Source organism: Pseudopipra pipra, chromosome 2 (genome assembly GCF_036250125.1).
Source record: "Pseudopipra pipra isolate bDixPip1 chromosome 2, bDixPip1.hap1, whole genome shotgun sequence".
NCBI classification, from domain to species: domain Eukaryota; kingdom Metazoa; phylum Chordata; class Aves; order Passeriformes; family Pipridae; genus Pseudopipra; species Pseudopipra pipra.
This window is the reverse complement of record NC_087550.1, coordinates 103,575,712-103,602,519: the sequence shown is the minus strand read 5'-3', so window position 1 is coordinate 103,602,519 and position 26,808 is coordinate 103,575,712. Positions and strand designations below refer to the sequence as shown.

Sequence of the window (26,808 nt, the reverse complement as noted above, 5' to 3'; positions counted from 1 at the left end):
TGCATTTAACTGACACTGAACTGTTGACCTTTCTTTTTTGTTCAAGATGGCTTCCCAAAGCCCAAATTGGACGTATTTATTTTTTAGCAAGCATATAGTTTTTTGATATATCTACAGATAGAGTGTTTTCTATGCTTTCTGACTATTTAAAGTATTTTTCAGAAGTAAAATGTGCACTCCATTCCTTAGAGGCACTTATATATGTTCTTACAATGAGTTGCCAAATAGGATCAGTAAAGACTCAGTCAGAAGAACTTGCTACCCCTTTCTTTCCTGATTTTTGCATTTGAAAACAAGGAGCAGGTTCATCCCATGTCAATACAGGTTCCTCCATGCCTGTGATGTGAGCTAGAGATCCTGCTACTCTTCATTGCTGATGAAAAGATGCATTTTTAGAACATCATTCAATTTAGGCTGAAGAGCCCATGTAAAATGGGAGAAATGGGAATCACTGTCAAAACACTGCTTTCTCCTCTGAATAATAGGGAATCTGGAGTCACTTTTTTTTATGGGAATATAAACAAGTGATTGGATGGATCTTACTCTGATTGCTGCTTTTGTATTTCTCATGCTGCAAGTAATTTAATCCCCTTATGATTCGTCATATATTTACACTTCTCCTAGGAAGATGGAGTCCAAAGTAAAAATAAGAAAGGTTATTTTTGTGACATGTGTTTCATAGGCTTTTGCAGTTAAAATGTGAAAACTTTAAACCTTTTTTCTTTTTTTTTTTTAACAGAAACCCTTCGAATCACTGATTATTACTCCACCACAACACCAGGTAGGATTCATGTATCACCACTGCTCTTCTTTTGTGCTTCTCAAAATTTCGGTTTCTCTTGAGTTCAGTAAGTCTGCTCCCAAATATTTTTAATAGGATCTTTTTTCTTGGTATTGTGGTGTGTCATATTACCGATCTGCCTTACTTCACACTGAACTCCAGTCTGGCAGAAGGACTAATTCTAGAATACTTGTCTAGATGGCTGCATATAGAAGAGTTTGGTTATTTTGTAAGTCAAATCAGCAGGTTACCATGAAGATGTAAGAACCACAATCTCGGGGACCACATTTGCTTGAAAAAAAAATCCTCATGCTTTTTAGTAGAAAGAAGCAAACTGAATAAAGTCATGATGTTTGACCTCAGGGCAGGAAAAGTAGGACCAGGAGTAGACTGAATTTAATTTTTTGATTATTCATGTAGGAGCCAAGTAGACCCACTAGAATGTATTTACCCTGAATTAGTGCAAGTGAAAGAGGAACTGGCTTGGAGCTGATACAAGTTTTGTAACTATTTCATTGCCAACTGCCAACACAAGGAACAGTAAATTTAGGATCATAGAATCATTAGGGTTGGAAAAGACCTCTAAGATCATCAGGTCCAACCATCAAATTTATTGGACTCTACACTGCTGTCTGAAAAACTATTTTTTTCTAATAATTTGAATATTACCACCAGCTTACAATTCATATCCTCTGATGGCTGTTTATTGATGGTGACAAAATTGATGAAGCATCAAATTTTAACAGTTAGATGTTTGTACAACAGAAGAAGTGTCAAAAAAATTCCCATCTCATTTGGTATTAACTAATGATAACAGCAGAGAAAATAGCATTTGTTTTCCCATTAGTGGGGGCCAATCTATCTGCTTAAGTAAGGAAAGTTTGCTGCCACGTTGCTTTTATAAAAATGTGTGGGAGTTTTATCTTGGATGCAAATAACTTTCTGGTCCTTTATTTTGATATTATACAACAGAGTCATCTGTTTACAGTACCCTTGATTTAGGATCAGTGTTATTTCTTAGCAGTCTAGGTAGTATTAAAAATATGGAAATTATGGAGCAGTCAAAAGGTTGCTGTAACTAAACAAAGACACATTCTACTAGATGAGAGCATACATGTTTGTTGCCATCATAGTTGAATTCTATCAGGTAAACAGTTTTAGCTTCATGCTATCATAAGTAGCCATAGCAGGATCCTCACAATCAGAAAATGTGCTGCCTAGTGATTGAATTCTCTGATATTTGAAGAGCTTATTAATATGTTGATTTCTGTTTCTATTTGGATTTAAAAAATAAAAAAAAAATGAAAAAAAAAATGAGACCACTTGCATGTAAGTCCTTTGTGGAAACTGTTACAGAAAATTATTCAAAATTAATTAGTCAAAGCCAGCATGTTTCTGAATACCAAGTCTTGAAAAATGTCTTGATAAGTGCTCTAAAGGAATGAAACCTAGTATGTCAAATATTTCTAAAAGGTAAAGACATTTACATTTAAAACATTAAATGATTGTAAATGCGTGTGTCAATATTGGATTTATGTTCAACTTTTTTACTCATTAGTTGTTTTTTTCCTCTCCCAAAAAAAACTACAGCAGGTGAAACCATTGTATGCAACATAACACATGTCTGTAATTATTCAGGTTAGTGGTTTTCTTTTTCCTTTTATTTTTATGGAGAATATGTCCAATTATTTTATATTCTGAATAATGAAGCAACTTTTAGTTCCCATGTAAAAGCTAGGTATGTAATAAATTTTCTTGTGAATTTAGAGAGATTTTGTATAATTTCTAAAAATACCAAATGTGGGGTTTTTTTCTTTTACAGGAACATGTAGTCTATTATTTCTGATTCTTGTTTTCTTATCACACACAATTGCAGATAAGAATTACAAACCTGAGAAAAAAAGAAACTAGTATGCTATGGTAGATGCTAATGTCTGCCACACTGAGTCTAACTCTGTCAGAATAGAAGTTGAAATACTGTTTAGGAGAATTATTTTAAGAGCCTACTTTTATTTTAAAAGTGTCATGTGACAGAACAGACAAAGACAAATGGAAATGGCAGTCGTATTCCCTTTGTGTGTACTAAAAAAAATAGTAAAAGATGAACAGCTTCTATGAGACATACTTAAGAAAATGAAGTCACTTCTGCCAAGTAGCCACATGCTGAGTGCTTTATAGATTAGATTATCTGCCCCCCCCTTCCTGTAAATTTTCCATAGTGTTTGACACAGTAAACTCCTACATGATTTGGGTGATGTCATATATGCATTCCTGTTTACTACTTTTTCTATAGTCTGCACTTAATGTGTGGATGCAGGAAGAAAGTGTTGTAGGAGTTCCTCTTTGTCTCCAAAATTGGCCTATGAGCTCTCAAGGACTGTTGAGTGATGGTTTGAATTATGGTATCCTGAAAGTTCTTTAATTCCCAAGGGAGTGATTTTTAAAGTATCACTTTGCCTTTATCCACACTTTTTATTCTCACTGTGGGAGTTGGAGTCGCATTAATAGTGATGTACACTGCAGTTTTTCTGTTTTGGGGAAAAGAATTGCTAGAAGGAATTTAGGGACAGCCAGCAAAATTAAATATACAGAAAATAAATAGCTATTGGACTAGTTAATTTGTTGAAATAGTAAGTGAAGAGATGGAAGAACAGCTGCAAAAATATAGAAGCTAGTTCTTATTTCCCTTATATCGTAACACAAGACAGTAAATTTTTAAATTCTCAAGTTTACATCATGTGTTTTAGCATTGATTTTCTTAACTCTTTTTGCTTTTGGTTTTAGTGTTCTATGTGGGCAAGGTAGAACTTAAGGCAAGTGAAGAAAGTAATACGTCACTAAGTGTAGAAATTGTAAGTATTCTTTCTTTTGAAACTTTATTGTACAGAAGGTTGAAATTAAATTCTTTGTCTACACTTAAGATACTCTTACCTTTACATGATTCTTATTGTGTTTGCAGTACAAGGTACTATTTGCAGTGGATGGATCTATTCTCTCTTAAACAGCTGCTTTGCAACTAAATTTTAGAATTCCATCTAAGTAAACTTCCTACAGTAAGGAATTTCCTGTATTCTTTGTGTAGCCACTGAAAGAGGGGGAAGCCATGGGAAATCTGGAGAGAGGAACTGTCTGATTAAGAATCTACACTTTGGCATACAGGATCTTCCTTTGGAGATTAATTTAGGCACCTGCCTTTAGAAGGCAAACATCATTAGATGGCAACAGTGTGGGCATAATTAAAATTAGATTGCGTCCTGGAAATAATGCATGTTGAGACTCTCATAAATAGTTTTATGCTTTTTTGCATATTTTTGATTATGCTTTTGCATAATCTTTCTATGCTTTTTCGCACATGGTTAATCAGTTGTTAATTTTGCAATAGGCCTGTGTGACATGAGTGTGTCCACTTACACAAGACAACAGAGGTTTAAGAAGACAGTATCATGGAAAGCAAGGACCATGTAGATGGAGCACTGAGTTTGAGCAGGGATATACCCCTGGCAAAGGCCACCCCTACATTGCGTTGTGTTTCAACAGTGATAGTGCCCTGAAACTGTCCTAGGGTATTAACATGATGCCTACAGCTACTAGAAAAACTGGTGTACATATTTTGAAACTCTTTTATTTTTTAGGATACTATTTCTTAGGTAAAGCCAATAGCATGTATGTTAGATGATGCTTTTCCTCATGGTGTTTGCTGCTTGTATGAAATGTTAAAATAACTAGTAATGGTGGTAAGCAGAAGAGCATAGGAAGCAGATCTGTAAAGGGTCTTTAGATAAACCTTAGTGTATCCCCAGGCCCTAATGCTATTCAATATATATTTAGCTCAGTTCTATCATGTCTTTCACCTCAGTTCATGACTTCTTACTCCCAGTATTCTGCCCTCTGTTACTTATGTCTGTTATGGAGCTTGTCACATTGTTGCACTTATAGTTACAAAGTTAATTCAGTGTCTGGTCTAAACTGTCTTTGTTGCAAACTAAGCCAAATTCCTCTTTTTCCAATATGAGATATGGTGGAGTCACTATTGTATTGCCCATATCTTTCAAAAATCAGATCTTATTTTTTGCTCTATACTAGATCAATTCCTTTCATAAGTTGTGACAACAATGCTATGATAAATATTTGTTGCAGTGTACTCATGAGGAAACACACTTCTTATATTTGTAATTTCAGCCTATTAAAATGTGTGAAATGCACATTTTTCTTTTAAGGTTAAAAGTTACTGGTTGTACTTACCATTGGAATCTTTCTTTCTAACAGATTAATAACATAACCACCAGCAGTCAAGTTAGAAAATTAATTGCAATTCCAGCATCTGCCCCCCAAGAATTGAGGTAAGTAATTTTGAATAAAGATTGAAATCTTTGTTATATTTGAAAAAGATGAAGTGAGACCTACCATGTGTTGAGCAGACTGTGTTATTCCTGCACTTTAAAAATTTCAGGAGTTGTAAGTTACTGCTCTTTAACACAAAGCTCATATTGGTTAGAATAGTCTTAGTTTATGTACCACTGGAGTTCTTTTAAAAAAATGGTATACTTACTGATTTCCTTTTAGATTCTTCTGGTTCCTTGGGGCTCAACAAGGCCTGAAGTCCTTCTTGTTTATATGCTGCTGATCTTAGTAATAGTAGTAGTAGTAATAATAATAGTAATAATAACAATAATAATAATACCACCTGAGAACATGAGTTGTGGATTGTTGAGAATGACAGTCTGGCTGCTGCTCTCCATGAATAAATGGTTTATATAATTTCAGGATAGGTCTGTCTGGTAGGAAGTTATGAAGAGAACTTTCACAGCTGCATGTTCTCTTATAAATATTCTTGAAGTCATATCTATGTTTTTATTTTGGTGTAGCTTTTTCTTTCACAGCCTTTGTAAGGAGGGGTTTGAATGAATGAATATTTACTACTAATTCCAAAACTTGCCCCAAAAATCAGAAAGATGTAATTGGCCAACAGATCTTGTTTGTAGAATAAATCCATATTTCTTACTCATTCTATTTCTATGGCTTTGAGCATAGATTTAGAATTCTGTTCCAAATGCTTGCTTGCCGAAAGGCAACATTAAGATCTATCTTTTTCTCTTTTAAATAACTTTTACAATGGGTTCATGTTAAAATATGATGACAGAGGTTTGTGTAGTCGACTTTTAAAATGTTTAATGCTTTGAAAAGTGGTTTTACAGTATTAGAACTGGCATGACTTTAAAAAATCACTGATCAACTGCAAAAATATCTTATTTCTGTGTAATTTATTTTTTTATTATAATGTTGTAATTGTTTTTAGAAACATAACTAAAAATCCTCCATAATAATAACATTTTATTTTAAAGCATTTCAGAGTTCAACAAAACCTTGCAAGCAGTAAGTGAGGTAAGACTACTGATTTTTGTTACTGTTCGGAAAACTTTTTTCCAACTTACTTCTGACAAAGTATTACTCCTGCTTTCTCCTGATAAAACAACTTTTGTCTGTTATCATTTGTCGTTACAGTCCTCTGTTATGGAATGCAGTGCAGAAAACCAGAGGTTTGTTATTAAATTTTTAAAGATTAAATATTTAAAAGCTCGTATATTGTCTTGTGATATATGCAGTATGAATAGCTCTGTAACAGAAGAAAAAACAATCTTTCTAGGAATTTAAGCTTAAGAAACAGGCTGAAGAAATATTTGTAGGTTAACAAATTCTGATTTCATTATTCTCCTAGCAATAGTGATTTTTAAAAAATTTTTTAGAGTTTGTTGGGTTTTTTTAACCAAACTGTGTTGCTTTCATTAATCTTCTGCTGAAGCACAGGCTTGCATGCCATATTCTTCTGCATCTCAGTGTTAGCTGAGCCCTGTAGCACCTGGGAGCACCAGATTTCCAGAACTTGTGAATACAATGCAATCTTTATGACTACATTATTATCTTTACAAAATTATCAACTCTTTAACAGCTAACATTGATTAGGGAGGATCCCATTTTTAAGAATCAACAGTGTCTGTAGAGATAAGGGATAATAAGCTGACAGAAACTGATGTATTACTCTTCTAATTAGCCTGCCATAGTGATTTATTGCATTACAAATATGCCCAAATCTGACAGAGCCTAGGAAAAATGTGCTTTCACCTTTAGCATTTGGGCTAATGTGCTTTCACTTATTATTTGATGTTAGTTTCACGTGTTTTAAAGATGAGCCAGCTCTGTTTCTTGAGTCTGAAGCTTTTTCTTCTCATTATAGTATACACTGCAATTTCATAATGAAGCTGGCAGAGAGAGAGAATATAAGCAGTTTAACAAACAAAGCAAAAATAAGCCAACTTGGTAAGTCATGTTTTAAACACAGTCTCATCACAATTTTATGTCTTTACATGTGACTTCCAGGTAGCTAAAAGAAAATATTGTTACTTATTTTTAGATAAAAATATTTTTATTGTTGAACAATATAAATACATAAAAATGCAACCTTCTGATTTTTGGGTGGGTGGGTGATAGAAATAACTTTTTAAAAAATTTGGTATGAAATTACTGGCTACTTTAATAAAGCACATTTTTGAAAGGATTAGGTGTAAAATTAGCTGAGAACATGAATGTGTTGCCAAAGTGATGATTAAAAGATTTGTTAAGTAGCCAAGTTTTCTTAGTGATATTGTGATAGTAGGGAGTAGTATGGAGTAGCGGTTCGTACCATTTGTCTCTGTTTCAAAAGCTGTATCTTTGTATTTTTGTTTGTTTACAATAACAAAAAGAGAAATCTGAACTTGTCAGGCTTTGAGCAAAAATCTGGGGGTATGGCAATATTCTGACTGTCAAGATTTCTTTTGTTTTGCAAAAGTAATTTCAGAAAAAATCAAAATAAATTATGCAGTAAATACTGTTGTTTACATACATAATACAAAGGGTTAAATATTTTACTTAACAATATTAGTAAGTGTTATGCTTCAGGATAAACTAGATTAATGTTTCTTTGTCACATCAGATCGGTGCTGCTGTTCATCACCAAAGTATTGTTCCTTGACTGCTGAAGAATTACAAATGTAGTAAGTATAAACACAAAATTTGACTTTCTTATTTCCTAAATTTCCTAATACATTACTACAGTCAAATTCCATGCTGCAGTGTAATAGCCAGGAAGGACTCCTCAAGAAAAAGCTGACAGTCATTTTCCTGTATAGCTCCTTCTCCATTCCTCCCTCTTTCCCTCCTTTCCCTTCCTTTCCATTTGTGTTCAACATCAGGTTACCTTCAGAACAGGCAGGAAGGGCAGTGGTAGTATTTATGAACTTGCTAGTTAACAACTACAGCAAAATAGAATGTCAGAACCCTCAAAATATTAGAGCATGAAACATCCAAGCTGATTGTTTTTTAAATATACCTTATTAGTATGTCCACATAATTCATATATATAACTTATTTTCTTTAAAATAGAAACAATGTTAAAATTAACATGCATTTTTGTGCTTTTTTTTTTTTACAGTACTATACAAGTACCACCTCATTCTATATGGGTTCCTTTCCCTCATTCTCCTTCTCTCTCTAAAAAGACTTCCCCCAAATCTAATACTTTCATTTCCTCCACAATGCTTTCTGCTAAACAAAACCCCACAATTAGACCACTGATCACACCATTCACAGAAACTCCTTTTTCTGGACCTCTCTCCACATCTCCCAATACAAACCCTCTTGCTGAAACTTCTATGTCTTCCACCATTGTTACCACTACACATTCCTTTTCTGAGTCTGTTGCTCAACCTACTACGCCAACTTTTTCTTCTGTAGCTTCTAATAAATCCGCCACTAGTTCCACACCTGCAACAAAATCTGTCACTAATGCTGCTTTCTCAGTTAAACCTAATACTGCACACCTTAGCAAGCCTTTTACAATACTTTCTCCTTCTGTAGGTTTCACTAAACATTCTGCACTTTCCTCTTCTGAGCTTCCCCACAAACTTCCAATTGTAACTCGCCACTTTGAGACTATCACCAAATCTGTTGCACAAATTCCTCCTGCTACAACTCAGCTTATATCTGGTAACAAAAATATTAGTACAGTACCTATTCTTCCCTTTACTCCTTTCACAATGTCTTTGACCCCTACTGTTAGTCCTGTCAACCATTCTGTCTCAGCTTCTCGTCCTCATTCTACTGTTGATGGCCATGGGAGCACAGGTAAATATGACAAGTAAATTATTTTTTTTTAATTTTAATGCCATGTACTGGATTTGCTTTTAAACTTTATTAAACAAGGTTATATATATGCGGGGTGACCTGGCAGTTACTGTGAGTACTTTGGATGTGAGTGTTGATCTGCTGGAGTGTAGGAAGGCTATGCTGAGGGATCTAGACATGATGGATTGACGGATCAAAGCCGATTTTATGAAGTTCAACAAGGCCATGTGCTGAGTCCTGCACGTGGTTCACAACAACTCCATGCAACACTCCAGACTTAGAGAAGAGTGTCTGGAATGCTGCCCAGCAGAAGAAGACCTGGCAGTGTTGGTCGACAGTGACTCAGCATGAGCCAGCGTGTGCCCAGGTGGCCAAGAAGGCCAGTGGCATCATGGCTTATGTCAAAAATAGCATGGCAGGCAGGGAAGTGATTTTCCCTCTGTACTCAGCACTGGTGAGGCTGCACCTCGAATCCTGTGTTCAGTTTTGGGCCCCTCACTTCAAGAAAGACATTGAGGTGCTTGAGTGTGTTCAGAGAAGGGCAACAAAACCGGTGAAGTGTCTGGAGCAAAAGTCTTATGAGAAGCAGCTGAAGGAGCTGGGGATATTTAACCTGGAGAAGAGGAGACTCAGGGGAGACCTTATTGCTCTCAACAACTACCTGAAAGAGGGTGTAGCCAGGTGGGGGTCTGTCTCTTCTCCCAGGCAACCAGCAACAGGATGAGAGGACATAGCCTCAAGGTGCACCAGGGGATGTTCGGCTTGGACATCAGGAAGAATTTCTTCACGGGAAGGGTTGTTAAGCATTGGAATGGGCTGCCAAGGGATGTAGTGCAGTCACCATCCCTCGAAATGTTCAAGAAATGAGTGGACATGGCACTTGGTGCTACAGTTTAGTTGACAGGGTGTGACTGTTGGTAAAATGCTGGACTTGATGGTCTTCGAGTCTTTTCCAACCTGAATGATTCTATGATTCCGTTCCATGTGAAAAACCTGAGACAACTCTCATGAGGTGTACACTTACCTTATATTTTTATGAGATTTAAATTATTGCTGTCTGCAAAGTATCTGACAGGGAGAAAAAGGGATTCTGTCTCACATAACTCGTTGAGAGATCTTACAAGCTGTGATAGGTTTGTTAATCACAGAATATGCTGAGTTAGAAGGGACCCACAAGGATCATTAAGTCCAACTTCTGACCCTGCACAGGACACCCCAAGAATCACATCATGTGTCTGAGAGTATTGTCCAAATGTTTCTTGAACTCTGTCAGGCTTGGTGCTGTGATCACTTCCCTGGGGAGCCTGTTCCAGTGCCCAACCACCCTCTGGGTGAAGAACCTTTCTCTAATACCAACCTAAATGTCCCCTGACACAACTTCAGGCCATTCCTTCTAGTTCTGTCACTGGTCACCATAGAGGAGAAAGAGAGCACTGTCTGCCCCTCCTCTTTCCCTCACGAGGAATTTGTAGACTGCAATGAGGTCTCCCCTCACTCCCCTCTTCTCCAGGCTGAGAACTTAACTTTTCTGCTTCTCAAAGCTTACTTCATTTGCTGAACATAGTGTTTAACTAAATGCACACCTTTTCTTTTGTCACAGGAAAAACACCTACCACAAATACAACTTCTGTATCCACCACCATTAGTATCACCACAGCTGAGCAAATCGTGTCCAAAATAGAAAATGATTTAGCAGCTGGAAAAGTAGAGCCAAAAGATGTAGAAAGGATGGTTAATGAGGTTAGCAGTGTCCTGACTGCTTCTCAGCCGTTACCACCCCGAATTTCTAAAAGGTATGTCACTTTGGCAGTAGATTAAAGATGTGTTGTATTAACTGTCTTGATAAATTAGCTTCAGCAAGTTTCATTTTTTTAATAATCATAATCCAAAAGAATATTTCTTGTTCTTTAATGTACTTACAAAATAGAAGGACTGTCATTCTAAGTTTATCAGCTCTGCTATAATGTATTGCCATGGAAAACTATTTCTTTTTGTGTTGTTTTTGTATTATCACTCCATAATAAGTGAGCAGAGTCAGCTGTATTTTACACTACACTTGGATTGTTGCTCCATAACCACAACTTGCCTGAGAATTTTCGGTGTATGTGCTTGGTAATACTAAGTGTACTTTTTCTTAACAGAATTATAAAACTGGTGGATTATATTGGCTTAAAATTGAAGCTTTCAACATCATCTGCTGAATTTGTCTCCCCTTCCTTGGCGCTGGCAGTTGTCAAAACCCACAGCATCCGCTCCAACGAAATGTCTTTTGCTGTCCAGGACTCAGCTGATCTCCAGGTTAAACACTGATAATTCTAAATATTTACAAATTGTCAAAGATTTATTTTTATGTATTTATGGTTTTATATTTATATGAAAGCGAGTTTGTTCTGTGTTTATGTCACAGTTTCAGGATCTTTTATTTGTGTTCATTTCAGAGAAAAAATATTTTATTTTTTAAGCCCTCCATAGTTTTTCCTTTCTGTTGTGTAAATAGATGTAGGAGAGCAACCGACTTAGCAGAAATTGGCATAACTAATAAGCTGTTAGAAAGGGTGCAGCCAGAATGGACAGAGTGCTTGGTGGAATAACTTTACCTCAAAAACCTGGAATCCTGAGTCATTCATTCAGCCACCATGACAGTGCTGACATTTGTCAAGGAGTGTTGCCAGATGGCTTCATCTAGTAGAAGGAGATGAATTGTGGAGAGTTCCAGGAAAGAACTATTATGTATGTTGTTTGGATGATGAATGATACTGGGACATTTGTCACTTATGACTAGTTGGTCTCACTAAGAAAGAAGTGCTTAGAAAGTTTGAATCCACTTTGTCTCATTCAAAACCTTCTTCCTGGTTGAGGAATTAATAGTTTGGACAATACCAGCCTTGGAGGCTTAAGCAAGAAGAGATGGAAAGTTTTGCACAAATTCTGGCACATCTTGCCTCCTCAGAGATGGAAATAGCTTAATGTAGTGTGAGCCATAATTAGTACTGGACCTTTTCTGTGATACTGGAAGTGGTATAAAATGTTAACATTAGAGTTCTTTTCTATTTCTTGGCAATATGTAGTGCACGAATGTGAGATGACTAGGAGGTGGTAGTGCTGAAATATAGCAACAAATAGTTGCTAAGTAATGATTTTTTTAAAATTTCATGGCACTGGCAGTGACAGAAAATATTTGCAATAAGTATCATCTACTTCAAACTAGGAATGTTTTTGTAGAATTGATTTAGGATTTCTTTGGTGGGTGTCTAAACCAGTGATCTCTGAAGTGGGGTTTGAGTACCCCAGGGTGTGCACACGACAGTCCATTGCAGTGTGGGAAGAAAATGTTACTTATATGAATAATAAAAAATGTATTTTTAAAAATAATGTTTAATCTCATTTTAAATTTTTTTAATATATTTTATAACTTGTGTAATATATTAGTGCAGTAGTACATACATATAACTTATAGGTAGTTATATACTGGGGCTCATGCTCAAAAAATTTTAGGGGATGCATGATCACAAGCATTTGAAGTCCACTTCTCTGAACAGAAGAGTTAAATAACACTGTTAGGGCACTGTGGGGAGTTCACACTGTTACTCCTATTACAGCCATTCTTTAAATACTCAGATAATTTCTTTCTTCACTTCTACTGATGTTTCATATCTCTCAGGAACTCTGAGGTTGATGATATTTGTGACTAATGTGCAGCAAGAGAATGCTGAGAGATTTTATACTAAACAAAGCTCTCTGGCCTCGACGTACAGCATGCAAAACTGGGTGAAAGTTCAGATCTTTTTTGTATAATGTTAGATCACTAAGCAATTCAGAAATCTGAATTATAGCTTTTTTTGTCATTTTTGCCAGATGATCAAAAAGTTAGGTTTTACATCCTTAGATTCTGCTTAATCTGCTGCACTTAAAAACTTACTGACAAACAATAGCTATTTACACTTTTTCTGAATTCTTACATACTTCCTATGGGGTATAAAAATTCTTTGCCTTTGCAGGCTTCCATGCTGTGAAATGTTGATCTCCCTACACAATTACATAGGCCTACCTGGGTTGTTGCTCTTTACTTTTTTCAAATTAATACTATCCACTACAGTGGTGTGTTCTGTCCCTGTAAGCAAGTGGGTAAAGCCAGATTATTTTCAATGGTAGGCAGACCTGAAATGGGATGCATTCTTTTCAGTCCTGTAGATGCTATTTATGCCTTGGAGCAGGAGAGGAATGAGAGCAGCAGTGAGTCTGTGACAATGATTAGAGAGATACATATTTGGAAATTTTAAACTGAAAATAAGTCATAATTTATTTATTTGGAGACTGAAATGAAGCATAATCCTGGCATTTATTTTTCAGATCTCTCTAGGAGCTCAGGCCGTTAATGATTTAAATAATCTCGGATCAATTACACTTCCTTCATCATTGCTGACAAATTTACCCACTGAAGAATTGGACTTGGCTTCTAGAATTATATTCAACTTCTTTAAAAAGACCACTGTGTTCCAGGTATTTTTTTGGTCCTCTGTAACTAAGGGTTTCAAACTCAAGCCTAGTGCAAAATAAAATATGAATAGATTTTTTCCACACAAGACACATTTTAAAAGTTCTGATTTAAAAAGTAATTGTTTTTTGTCCAGAGCTTACTCTGCATAGTAACCGAACTTGTGGGTGCTGTACTCTAGTATTGCTTCCTTTAAGATTTTAAAACTGGATATTTTTTTGTTGTTCCAGGATCTCTCCTTGAAGAATGCATCTTTAATCAGCAATGTTATATCATCAAGTGTTGCCAATCTCACAATTCGCAACTCAAAGGCAAATGTTACTGTCACTTTACAGAATATCAAGCCTAATCAGGTATGATTTACATTGTGGCAGACTTAAAGTACAATTTCGTTGCCTCCACTGAAGCTGTTGTAGAGGAAGTAGGGTACTAAGAATACATATCAGTAGGTTTTTCTTTATTAGTGTGGACATTTCATCTTCATCCGGACAGTTAAAATCATTCATCTTTGCTTATTTACTACTGGTATAAATTTTGGTTCTCAAATTATTTCAGGTAATTTTGTTCTATCACCCAACCATTCAGCTTTTATCCTTTTTGCTTACCCTTCTGTTTTATTCTACAAAGAATAAAAACTCTTAGATGGAAAACCCTGGGTTTCTTTGGAAGATGCTGCAGTCATGACAACTGTAGGTTCTGCATGGCCAGAAAATAATATAAATTGTTTTCTTAGGGGAACTGAAACACAAGATTGTGTCATCTGGAAGTATTAGGACTCATACACACCGTCTCTTTCTTAAATGAGCATCAAGGATTAAAGTCTGCTATCCCAAATCTTAACAGAGTTTAAAATACTAAGTTATTATAAACTGAAAAATGTAGGGATTCCACTAATGCACTTGATGCTTTTTTCAGGAGCTGGCTTAGTGTAGTGTTTACTCGTGTTGACATAATAGTGAGTTTTGAGACATAACCATAGAAGTATTAGTATTTATAGCAGAATGGTAAATTGCTTCTACTATTTTTAGAATTCCCATGAGTGGAGGGAAATCTATATGTAAACATTTAACAACACAGTAATAGAACGTGATCAAATTTTTGCAAATGAAAAGGTTTTTCCTTTTATGTGTGGTCATGCCCTCAATACTTACAAAATCAAGAAGGATGAGAAATTCCAAGAATTTGTGTAGTGTGGGAAGACAATGAAAGAGCATTCAGAATGTTCTACCAGGAACAGAATCTTTCCATAAGCATGAGAGCTAGTTCCCATATGGTGACTTCAGATTTGCTCAACATATTTTTGCATGCACTTTGCAATATTAATCCATTCTATGCACCTACATTAATTTTATGTTCATGTAAAACAGGCATATCCTGTATACAGTATTTATTCTTGCCTGCATTTTGTAGATAATTCATAAATCATTTGATCCTAAACTCATAGTTTGTAATTTTTTTTCCTTTTTACCTCCTGAACAGGATAATTCAACAGTTAGATGTGTTTTTTGGGACTTTAATAAAAATGGTAAGTACTGTAGATCACCCAAGATACTGTGTTGTTTTAGCTATGTTAACCCATGTTAATATAAATAAAGCCTTTTATGAATAACAAAGCTGCTTTCTTTAACAGGTGGACACGGAGGCTGGTCACATGAAGGTTGCATAGTTAAAGAAAGCAGAGTAAATGAAACAGTCTGTTCATGCAACCACCTCACAAGTTTTGCCGTTTTGATGGTAATTATTTTCAAAAATTATACAATTTTACCCTGGTTCAAGAACACATTTAAGCGGGTGTTGTCTTAAGCAAATGAGGACCAAATAAGCACATTCTACCTATGAAATAATACTCGGGTTCTATTCACTTCAGTGTCAGTACATATTTGGTTAGACACTTGCTTAAGCTACTGGTTGAATAGGAATCCGTGAGTTCCACTGGAGTAAAAAAATTCCTAAGTGCTGCAGCTTTTACATTTAGGCAGTTTTTTTATGTTCTAGGAAATAAAATTTAGGAGAAATTAAATTTAAACCAAGCTTTTAATCAAATGGGTTTTCACAATTAGAATCACAGAATCATAGAGTAATATCTTGAGTTGGAAGGGACTCATAAAGATCATGGAGTCCAACACTCTTCTCTTTACAGGACTAGATTGGCTTTTTTGTTTTTCAGTTAATCTTTTATAAAATCCATGATGAAAAGAATGTTTTACTTTTTTTTTTTTCAATTGCAGAGGGAAATATGCATTTGGGATTTTTTTGACCTTTTTCCATTTAATAAACATGTTCTCTGAAATTAACTTCTGTTTCTGTTTTAGAACTTGTATGGAAATACTCCTTTGAATCCCACACAAGAATTGGTACTGACTTTTATATCCTACATAGGCTGTGGCCTCTCTGCAATTTTTCTTTCTGTTACTCTTGTGACCTACATAGCTTTTGAGTAAGTATCTGTTCAACTAAGCTCCCATTATTCTTCAGTTATGATTGATTGTACTCTTCATTGCAAAGTCCTTTCCAACAGTTATGGATTCTGTCTCCATTAATAATGCACAAATTTGGCCAGTTTACCAAGAAGGTGTTGATTCAGTCTTCAGGAATGTTAATCTTATAAACAAGTGAATTATCATGAAGCTCTATGCAGTCAGAAGTGAAGAAGTAGCACTCTGACATATTTTATAATGGATTATCATAATAGAAGTGTGAAGGAATGTGTTTAACATACAACATAGAGAAAGCAGTGCAGAATCATAGCATTTTAAATGCATTTGTATTCTTTGTTTATTCTCTCATTATTCTGTCACTAAAGACTTGTCTCTATCAAAGCTTTAGAAGCCCAGTCAAAAGCCTAATCTAGTATAATGATAAAGAACAGTCACATTTTGGGTTTTGGAAGCACTGTAACAAGAAGTCCAACATACCATGTAAAAAAAAATAACCATGATACTAAACTCAAAGACTCCTAGTTATTGTTTGTATTTATGTAACTTTTTCTAAAAAACTTTATCCGTACAGGCCTCTAATTTGGAAATATTTTGTGAATTATTCTCTCCATTTATAAATCCAATATATGAAGCATTATATATGAATGAAAACATATATTTTTTTTCTAGGCATTTGTGCACTAAGGACTGCAAAAGAGGAAGTAAACCAGGGATCCATGGACAATTGATGTCATGACACTGATTTGCTTTTTTTTTAGGAAAATCCGGAGAGACTACCCCTCCAAAATACTTATTCAGCTCTGTGCTGCATTACTTCTGCTCAACTTAGTTTTCCTCCTTGACTCATGGATTGCACTGTATGATACACGAGGCCTATGCATTGCAGTTGCAGTATTTCTTCACTATTTCCTCCTGGTTTCCTTCACCTGGATGGGCCTGGAAGCTTTCCACATGTATCTGGCCCTTGTGAAAGTCTTTAATACCTATGTACGGAAATACATTCTTAAATTCTGTGTTGTTGGCTGGGGTATGTAATTTTTTTCCCTTTTGTATGCTAAGTAGATAATTCCTCTTACCAAGGATATTAGTGAATGTGACACAGTTCAGAAATGAAAATTAAGCAATCATTAAATGTTATGACCTTGTAGTGAGCAGGTATTCATTATCAGTGAACCTGATCCTGTATGTTCCACCTTACTGAGGTATGGACAGCCTCCCAGCTGCAGAACTGAGGCTTCTGCAATGCAAATTGATAATGAATTTTCTTTGTGCTAATACGATAGAAACAATTTTTAATGGGCATACTTCCATTTCCATTTACCAGACAGATGGTGTGAGTTGTATTGGAAGAATAAATGCCAATAAGTATATATATTGCATTTCTGGGATAGCACTGTCGCTAACAAAAAGCAACAAAACAGATCTAACTGGATAGAGGATGAAAAGATCCTGGGCCTGATTGTTGTCTCTGGCCATTTGAGTAAACCCGAGTCAAGGCACTAAAATGAATGGAATTGTTTTCTTAGAACATACGTAAGAAAGAAAATCAAGTATCTGGTAATCAATATTTTAAATCAGTTTAATGGCATTTGTTGGCTTATTCAGAAAGTTTCGGAGCTAGATGTGGAGAACTCCTCTTGTTTCTTTGCAAGTTGTTCTCCTGAGCAGTTTGAAAGCTGCAGTTTTTAGATTCTTTCAGACAGCTAGTAGTTGACAGAATTCAACTGATGAATTTCATAAACAAGTTGTAGATTTCATAGAAAAATATAATTTGAAGTCCTCATAATACTGTCTTTGTCAGGATTTTCACTTTTATGTTTGCTCATAATATTTCAGGGTTACCAGCATTGGTTGTGTCCATTGTGTTGGCAATATCACCGGATAATTATGGACTTATAACCACTGGAAAGGTTTCAATAAATGGACCTGATGAATTGTGAGTTAAAGGGAGGTGCTTTGGGGTGGGGGGAGGGAGGTCCTACAGAACTGGGTTTTCTTTAAAATAAAGGTGGGGAAGGGAAGCAAGCAGTGGTAGTGCTTTGAAATGATACAGCTCTACAGTATATCATGTGTTTTATGGTTATTTCCTGTAGGAGGGCCCATACCCTTTGACTAGAAGAGCTTTTCTAAAACAGCAAAAGTGATTTGCACGTGCAACAAATTACATGTTTATGTCCTGTTTATTTTACTTAATTTCCCTTTCTGATAATGGTTGACAGACTGTTCTTTTGTTCTAGCTGCTGGATTAAAAATAGAATTGTCTTCTATATTACTGCTGTGGGATATTTTTGCCTGATATTCCTGATCAATATCAGCATGTTCATTGTTGTGCTGATCCAGCTCTGTCGTATCAAAAAGAAAAAACAACTCGGTGCTCAAAGGAAAACAAGTATTCAAGACCTTAGGAGTGTTGCTGGCCTTACATTCTTGTTGGGAATTACTTGGGGATTTGCTTTCTTCACAGTGAATGAGGTATTTACTTACCTCTTTACCATTTTCAACACTTTGCAAGGTGAGTTTTATCCTTCAGGTGACAGCCACTTGCATATGATATAACAAACAAAATATTTGGAAATGTCATTTTCTTGATTCAACAATAAAAATTTGACTTTAATATGTGCTTGAACATGATAATTATATTAGAGATTATACTGCTTTACTGTAATATTGCAGTTTTGTTATGGTAAGGTGCAGGAAAGCTAGATAACATTTATAGGTATAGTATATTTATATTTATAAATATTGTAATTTAAAAAGTGTATGCAAACCAGACATCACTAGAAGTGACTGTGCCTCTCTAGTCAACAGACCAATTGTGAATACTCAGTTACTGTAAGTGTTCACATTATAATGCAATAAATCTAGTGAAAACTGTATCATTTCTCCACTTCTCCTGAGGCTTAGAGGGACTGTGTGACATTCAGCCAAGGGCCATTGAGACAGGCAAGGCTGCAACATCTAAATGGTAGCGGCTTAACTCTTAAGCATGGCCTATAGTACTTAAGAACTGTAGGTGCCTACAGTTATCTAAGTGTACCTGAATTACTCTGGTGAAGTTTGGATCTGAACTTATGCTTAAATGGCACTTAGATGACTGGCTGGGTGATTTCCCAGAGAGACTAAAGCAATGAAAGTTGTGGTTCAGTGTATATACCTCTACTCTATTTATTGTGTTGATTTTTGAGTAGCTTACCCTTGGTAACGTGAGGGGCTGGACCCACATTTTCCCAGGTCTTGCACAGGATTGCGTTGAACTAACACAAGACTAGATTCTGTGTGGTCAGAATAATCTGTTACATGAAACTAAGTTCCCTGTTTACCCAGTTTCAAGTTAGGTGGTAGGCAAATTTTGATATTGGAAGTGCATAAATAAAGGTGCATACATTGTATTAATTGAATTAAGCTTATACTGGTGTTTCAAAACTGTTTCAAAATATTTGAAAGTGGCATAGAACCGTTTGGTATAGAGCAACACTTAGTTACGTTCAAAAACTAATCCTAAAACCCAAAGTTAAGAAAGATACTTTAGCAAAAAAAGATGTGAGTAATCTTTTCCAGTGGAATTTTATATGCTTAATTTGCCCGAAAAGCAGTGTAAACATAACGTACATGCGTGTCTACACCAGTCTGATCATTGAGTTTTATCTCAAGCTATTTTCTATTCACTGTAAACCTAACCGGTCTGTTCTCAGGGAAATATTGCAGATGAACAATGATGATGGGCTTTTAAGCAGGGGAAGTTAGATGCTACCCTGTGTCACTTAGTAGAATCAGTTAGAGAAGCAGACAAAGAATCTGTAATATGGCACTAGCAAGAGACAGCATGAGCACCATCCCTTCTAGAAAATATTTGACTTTGGAATTGTGGTAGGGGGGATCTCATTGATGAGCATTTTAGATGCAAGTTATTTTTCTGGTAACAGGTTAACTTCTAATAGAAGATATGACAGTGTCACACCATGTGCTGAAAGCTTCACAGCCTGACAGTGTCGTATCACACCCTCTGTTTGACATTGCTTTGAATTCTTTTCCAAAAGCGTTAAGTAAATTTCAGGATCAACAGAATTTCCCCCCTTTTATTTGATAGAAGGAAACTTTAAGTACCTTGTGGATTTGATTGTATTCATTGTTTTTGCATTTGTGTGTATGATTCCTCTAAGCTATGTATGGAATAAGTATACTGCAGTGTTCAGAGTTGTAAACTTTTTCACCGAAGATGTCATTACTTTTGATTAGAAATTTAAAAGAAATGAAAGAAAACCAAAACACAGTTCATTAAGAAGTAGCGAAAGCAAATTTTGCAATATTCTCTAATGTTATTGCTTTGCAGGGTTCTTCATTTTCATCTTCTATTGTGTAACAAAGGAGAATGTCCGTAAACAGTGGAGAAGATATCTCTGTTGTGGGAAATTCAGGCTAGCTGAAAACTCTGGTAAATATGTTTGGGGTTTTTTTGTGGGTTTTTTTTGTTGTTTGTTTGTTTGTTTGTTTGTTTTGTTTTGTTTGTTTGTTTTTTTACTTCTGAATACTTACACTCAGTGTTAATTCCTAGTATTTTGTAATACTTAAAAAAAATCAATCATGTTGCTGCAGTTGCAGTTCTAATTTATTAGCCAAGGTATAATAAACCTCCCAAATTATAGTTTTTAAGAGTGGTAGGTGATACAGTTCTTACATGCTTCCATATGTTAGATGCCAGATCAGTTATTATTGGGTTGGAATCACCTTTTGGGGGGTATGTGTGTGTGTGTGTGTGTGTGTGTGTGTGTGTGTGGAGCAGGGAAGGGATGGGTGAGGTGAGGTGGCATGACAAGACTCTGGAACCCACATGGGGAAGCCCCAGAGTAGCTGTCAGTCACAAACAGCCTGGGAAAACTATAACACACCACACCTCCTGGAGCCCCTAAGCCAGGCTCAGATTGGCAGGGACAGTGAGAACACTGCCCCTCACCCTGGCCTGGGCCCCACAGTGCCTGTGGGTCAGAGACCCCACCTGGAGGGGGTGGCCGTAGGGACTAGAGCAGATAAAATCAAAGGCATATGTTTGCCACGTGTGACGGCCCTGCCATCTGGACATGAGAGCTGGTCTTCCACAAGGTTCCAATGGTAGCTATACCATCTGTCTCTCCCTCTTTCTTCTTCTCTCTTCTTGCTCCCTCTGCTTCTCTTTCTTTGCTACTTTCTTGATGCTTTGGGTGGCTTGGAGCTCAAGGGATTGGATTTTGACTTAGATGTGGAGACATTGGATTTTGACTTAAATGGTGTGGAATAGTATGTGCTGGAATATTTTCACTTAGCTTGTGTGGTGCCCTTTTGAATGTTTGCAAAGTTCCCTTATTTTCTCCCCTAAATTATTAATAAAAAATACCTCTTGGGAACAAGTCTGTAGCTTATTCTCTTGATGCTATCTCGAGGTATTAAAGAACCTTATATATATATATATATATATATATATATATATATATATATATATGTTAAAGTAAAACTCCTAGCTGAACCTGTGAGCTTGCAGCTCCTTGGGGTGGAGTGTTACATCTTTGGCGCTTCGAGCAGGGTTTACCTTTAGATGAAAAGAGGGGTTTTTTGTTTGGGAATAATTGCAAATTGCAAACAAAGAGACAAAGCATGTCAGTCGACAGCAGCCACGTGGAAGGTGAAAAGAACCTAAACTGTTCCCCCCTTGCTGAGCAATTAAGAGATTATGAGGCACACCTAGTCCCAAAGAAAGAAAGAAAGATGGGCTGAGGAAAACTGGCATGATCCCAAGTTAGTCTCTAAGAAAATAAAAGAACTGGCAAGACAGAAGAAAAAGATATGTGGTAAAAGAAAGACTTTAGTCTGTTCTTTGCTGAGACTTGTGCTGATGGCTGCTCAGAGAGAGAGATTTGTTACTAATCAGCGCAATCAAAAACAGAATGAGTCCTTAGCTGAGTTAAGAGTGGCTGTGAAAGCTGAGAGCTTAGCTCATCAAAAGGCGAAGTTGAATGCCTTTTGGTTGAATGCTGAAAAGAGATTGGTTGAAAATGTGACAAGTTGAACGAGTCCTGTGAGAGAGAAAAAGAGTTGTAGTTGCAACTCAGTGGAGGGATGGAAAGTGACTCAAGCCTGGCTAAGGAGGCAAGATATGTTAACCATAATGCCACTTCCCACCTGGGTAGGGGAATGGGGTATGAAATGAAATCCCCTAGCCTGGCTAAAGAAGCAGAGTATTGTAACTGTGACGTTAAATCTCTTGACTCTTGGGAGGCAAAATCCATTTCTTTGAAGCAGAATTTTGATACAGTAAAGCAAAAGCTCCCCCTCCTACCCAAACTATGCCCGCTTGTGAAGGTCAGATTTGTGTATGAAGGTGAAGATGGGTAGGCAGAGCCCATGGTAACAACTAAAAAGATACCTTATTCCCCAACAGAGTTGTTAAAATTGCAAAAGAAATACAGTAAGCATACAAGAGACAGTGAAACAGAGTACATTTGGAGAGTTTCGCTCACAGGTGGAAATAAGATAAAACTTTCAGATGAGGAAACATACAGATTCTGGGGCCTGGAGGTGTTTCTAACAATGCCTGATGGCAAAAAACCTTGATTCCTTACCCAGAGAGCAGCTTATTGAGTAGAAAGACTGGACCCCTTTGAGAGCGGAGAACCTGTCACTATGCCCACCTCAACACTGAGTAAACTCACTAAAAGAATACAATTGCTTACCTCCAATTAATACACGAAAGGTGGCTTGTCCCTCACCAACCCCCTCCTATGTTGTTGCTTGCCAATCTGGACAGATTTAATCTCCTGATAGAAGGACTATCTAATTCATCAAAGCTTTATGCCACACAATTGCAAGATCGGCTTAGAGCTGCTTGTGCAGGAGGGCTGCAGGCAGGACCTGGTCTTTCTTACATGGGGGGAAATAGCTGAGGACTTAATAAATTATAGTAGACAGATAATTAGTGCTGCAAATGAAGTGAAAACTCAAACAACCATCCGTAGGATGGAGTGAAGGGCAAAGCCTCCACGATTTAGAGGCTGAAACTGGGAAGGCAAAGTCTCGAAGAGCCTATTGTAGAATGAGGGATTGAAAAAGACGGTATCCCTTGAGAACTGATGGGCAGACAGTCAAGACCATTTTACAAATGCTTGTAAAAATGTGGAGACAGTCAAATGATAGTCCCAAAAAAGGAAACAATGTTACTTCGGTGACTGGCAAGTTTGAACTATCTACAACCTCTTTAGCGGAAAAGTTGGGAAACTCCCTGGTAAATGAGCTGGGGGCGACAGATGGAAACATAACAGAAAGCTCACTGAAAACAAAGAGGGAGATATGGTAATAACCTTTCACCTTGGTCCTTTATGGTCCCCCTGCCACACTGTCAGTCGATACAGGGGCCCAAATTTCTGCCTTGAATGAAGAAACTGCAAAAAGATGTGGGGTAGTCCCTGATAAAAAAACATTTATGTTGCTGATGCGGTTGGCTGCAGCAGATGGCTTGAGTGAAATGCTGGTTACGGGGTGATGATTACCCCACTAAGGCGATAATGATATTGGGTCCTTTCCCTAGGAATATTATGGTATTAGACCTCCTTAAAAGAAAAGCCTGGCTAGATTCTAGGAGGAATGATTGGAAATTTGGTTCCTCAGCTTTCTATCCCTTGCCTCTAGGAGCCAGAAAAAGAATTGCAAGCCAAATAGCAATTGTTGCATAGGTAACCACCAACGCCCATGGCAGAAAATACAGAATTGACACCAAATGGATTGTTCCCTCTTTTTAAGATCGGTCTCAGAAAGACCAAGTTTTCTTTTCTCTCCTGTCATACAAATGTCCAAAGAGGAAAGGAAGTGCCAACAAGACTTTTTCTGATTTCTGTATTTACCCACACTTGAGAGATGTACAAGCAGGAAATCCTAGAATAATAAAGTCAACTCTAGAAACAGAAAATAGCTGCAACAGAATTAGAGACTGTAAAGTAAAAAGACTAAACGTGTCACCTTTTTGTGTTAGCAAAAAGCAGTCTCTAGCATAAGACCATAATCATTTTGTGCTTTTAAGTTTTGTTTTGCTGTAATGTTTGTGTTTCTTTTCTGAAACAGCAAGTGCAATAGCTCAGAATAACCAAAGTATTGTATACCTGTTCCTACCTCCTCAGAGTGGATAGCCCCTGGAGGGAGGGAGAAAAGGGGATAATAAAGACTGTTGGTGGCAGCAAAAAGTTTTCTCCAGCTGCAAACAGGTGAAGATTTTGAGTTTAGTAACCACTGAAGTTTTTTTGTAAGTTAGACTGAGTTGGTAAGAACAGTTTCCCCTGTGGCAACCAGATTTTTGTGTATTACTGAATATCTCTTTCCCATGATACACCTTGACATTGCCCCTGAAGCCTGCTTGGTGGGAAGGATGAGGGTGGTAAAGTAGTAGTCTAGGATATAGGTATTTGGTTTGAGCTAATGCCTAATGTGTTGTTATTAAGTAAGCAAAGATTCTTTAAAGTGCTGTACCTCACCAAAGAAGGATGCTGTCCACAGATACAAGTGGAGGAAGTTCTCTGGCCACTGCAATAACCAGATTCTGAACTCTTTCCCTGGATCCTGATTTGCTGCAGTTCGGGACCCACTGGGTGAGAGATAGTGATTTGCATAGAGCAGAGTTTCTATATTGATAGAACTCCTAGTTTATAGTTATTGATATAACAACTGCCCACTGTGTGCTTTCTTGCATACTTTCCTCTTTCTCCCGTCCTTTTTCTCCCTCTGTCCACTAGCTTGCACCACGGCTGCCTCTACAAGAATATGACAAATGGTTAAACCTGGTCCTAGCGGTTGTTCCAACCCAATGGAGTGGAATGTTAGACATCAGATCAGTAACTATTGAGTTGGAAGCACCTTGTGGTGGGGTACCTGTGTGTGTGTCTGGAGAGGAAAGGGATGGGTCAAACCTCACAGAGGTGGGGTGGTGTCGTATCCCTCATGGCAGGCCCCTGGAACCCACATGGGGAAGTCCTGGAATAGCTGTCAGTTACAAACAGCCTGGGAAAACTACTTTTATTAACAAAAGGGACAGGAGAAAAAGGAACTATATTTAAATAATTTTAAACATCAAGAATCATTGAATTCTTAGGAGAATATAATTCTGTCTAGAATACTGTGAGACGAGTGGATAAAGCCTTGCTTTTATTTTAATTCAGTTGCATTATTAACTATATTTTTATATATTGCTTGTATGAGTTGTGCTATTTTCTGTGTCATGTATCTGTTGTAGACTGGAGTAGAACTGCTACTAACGGTTTAAAGAAGCAGACTGTAAATCAAGGAGTATCCAGTTCTTCCAATTCCTTACAATCAAACAGTAACTCCACTAACTCTACAACACTGCTAATGAATAATGATTATTCAGTGCATGCGAATGGAAATGGTAAGTATAATGCCAAGTAATATTTCTCAAGCTATTTTTTCCTTGTCTTGAAACAAAAGTGCTATTCTCTTTAATGGTGATGTAAAAGGAAGTGCTGGCAAAATGTTACTCATAAGTACAAGGTCAGAATATTTCAGGATTTCCTCACAAATAATATCACACCTCCATTTTAGGGAACTACAGGCAAAGTTGTAAAATATCCATTTCTCCTAGTCACTGGGAACTCTTGATTTATATATCATTTAGTGGGTAATATTTGTTATTATAGCAATTACTTACCAGAAGCTGCTGATAACACTGTTCTTGTCAGATGAATACATGACAAAAAACTTCAAGCACATTTTGAAACAGTTCACATTTTAAACCATGTTAGAACAAATATTGCCGAAAGAAGAAATAAATATAGGATAATAATATAGCTTGAAAGTCTGAAAGAAATCAAGTAGGAGGTAATATGAGGAAGAAAATTAATGGAGTGCTCATATGGAAGCTGCTTATAAGAGAAGTAAGGGAAAATGGAGACTATAACTTATCACCTCAGTGAAGAGAGCACTGCTGAGAGGGCTTCCTCACCGTTTGCTACAGAAAAAACATCAAAACTGAATTTCTCTATAGCCCTTTATTTCCCTTGTGGGGTTTTTAAGGATGTTTTTGCCTAACAGAAACATATTTGTTGCAAGAAACAATTCTTCAGAAGTAAAATTACCTATCCTTCCTGTTCTGACATAATACTGTCCTCTGAACTGCTACCCTCTGCTCTGTTCCTGATAAGTTGAAACTCAGGTGTATATAGCACTCCACTCAATTTCATTTGCAATTTGGTGTGGCTTATTTGTCTATTGAGAAAACTAAATATGAATCACCACTGAAGGTACTTATTAAAAAGTGATCTTTTTTCAGTGGACATAATCTAGTTTTTCACACTCTTGCTGGGCACATGTCATGCTGCTGATTTGAGCTCTCAGAAAAGACCATCAGTTTTTCAAAGAGAAAAATAACTTAAAAATCTGTAATGGATAAAAACTTGAGCAAATCTCAGAGGACATTACTCCTGTGTGCCTGACATATCTTTCCCAATTGATTAAGAGTTGAGGCTAAGAAGTCATGTCATCAGCTGGAATGTTTATTATGAATTTGTTGGACATACTTGGAGAGGTGGGGTTGCCCTCATTTCCTGGTCTATGCTGTCAGAAGACAGCAGATAATCAATGGGATAATCTCAGCAGATAACCTCTCAGATGTACAGAGTAAAAGCTATGGAATTCATATGTGCTGCCCCCTAATAGATTACTGTCCCTTTGAATGTACTAACTGCACAGTGAAAAGAAATCGCAATACTTCAGGAAATGGCACTTGGACATGCCCTGAACAGTTTTCCAAACTGAGCTTGTAAAACTAGTTCCTTTTTTTTTTCATAATCGTTTATAAAATCTCTTAATTTGGATACCACACAATGCAATAATTAACATACTTTGTATCTAACAGGTCAGTTAAGAACCAGAATCCAGTAACTCTCACCAGTAAAGTCAGGTAACAT

General features: G+C 36.7%; 1 protein-coding gene across 10 annotated transcripts in view; it reads left to right on the top strand.

Moving 5' to 3' along the window:
* The window catches only part of ADGRG2 (adhesion G protein-coupled receptor G2), a 65,768-nt gene that overhangs the window by 33,829 nt on the left and 5,131 nt on the right, over positions 1 to 26,808 (top strand). For 9 of the 10 annotated variants that reach the window (XM_064646718.1, XM_064646720.1, XM_064646725.1 and 6 more), the window contains 21 exons: positions 740 to 781; positions 2,372 to 2,419; positions 3,566 to 3,633; positions 5,048 to 5,121; positions 6,124 to 6,163; positions 6,284 to 6,318; positions 7,014 to 7,096; positions 7,752 to 7,812; positions 8,250 to 8,941; positions 10,542 to 10,734; positions 11,083 to 11,239; positions 13,292 to 13,441; positions 13,667 to 13,789; positions 14,916 to 14,961; positions 15,067 to 15,170; positions 15,749 to 15,873; positions 16,633 to 16,901; positions 17,711 to 17,810; positions 18,112 to 18,386; positions 20,205 to 20,306; positions 25,119 to 25,271. In XM_064646718.1, coding sequence (XP_064502788.1) covers positions 740 to 781; positions 2,372 to 2,419; positions 3,566 to 3,633; positions 5,048 to 5,121; positions 6,124 to 6,163; positions 6,284 to 6,318; positions 7,014 to 7,096; positions 7,752 to 7,812; positions 8,250 to 8,941; positions 10,542 to 10,734; positions 11,083 to 11,239; positions 13,292 to 13,441; positions 13,667 to 13,789; positions 14,916 to 14,961; positions 15,067 to 15,170; positions 15,749 to 15,873; positions 16,633 to 16,901; positions 17,711 to 17,810; positions 18,112 to 18,386; positions 20,205 to 20,306; positions 25,119 to 25,271 — 2,940 coding nt within the window. Of the gene's footprint in view, positions 1 to 739; positions 782 to 2,371; positions 2,420 to 3,565; positions 3,634 to 5,047; positions 5,122 to 6,123; positions 6,164 to 6,283; positions 6,319 to 7,013; positions 7,097 to 7,751; positions 7,813 to 8,249; positions 8,942 to 10,541; positions 10,735 to 11,082; positions 11,240 to 13,291; positions 13,442 to 13,666; positions 13,790 to 14,915; positions 14,962 to 15,066; positions 15,171 to 15,748; positions 15,874 to 16,632; positions 16,902 to 17,710; positions 17,811 to 18,111; positions 18,387 to 20,204; positions 20,307 to 24,385; positions 24,478 to 25,118; positions 25,272 to 26,808 lie in introns of those variants that run through there. The other variant, XM_064646724.1, reaches the window with a different exon arrangement.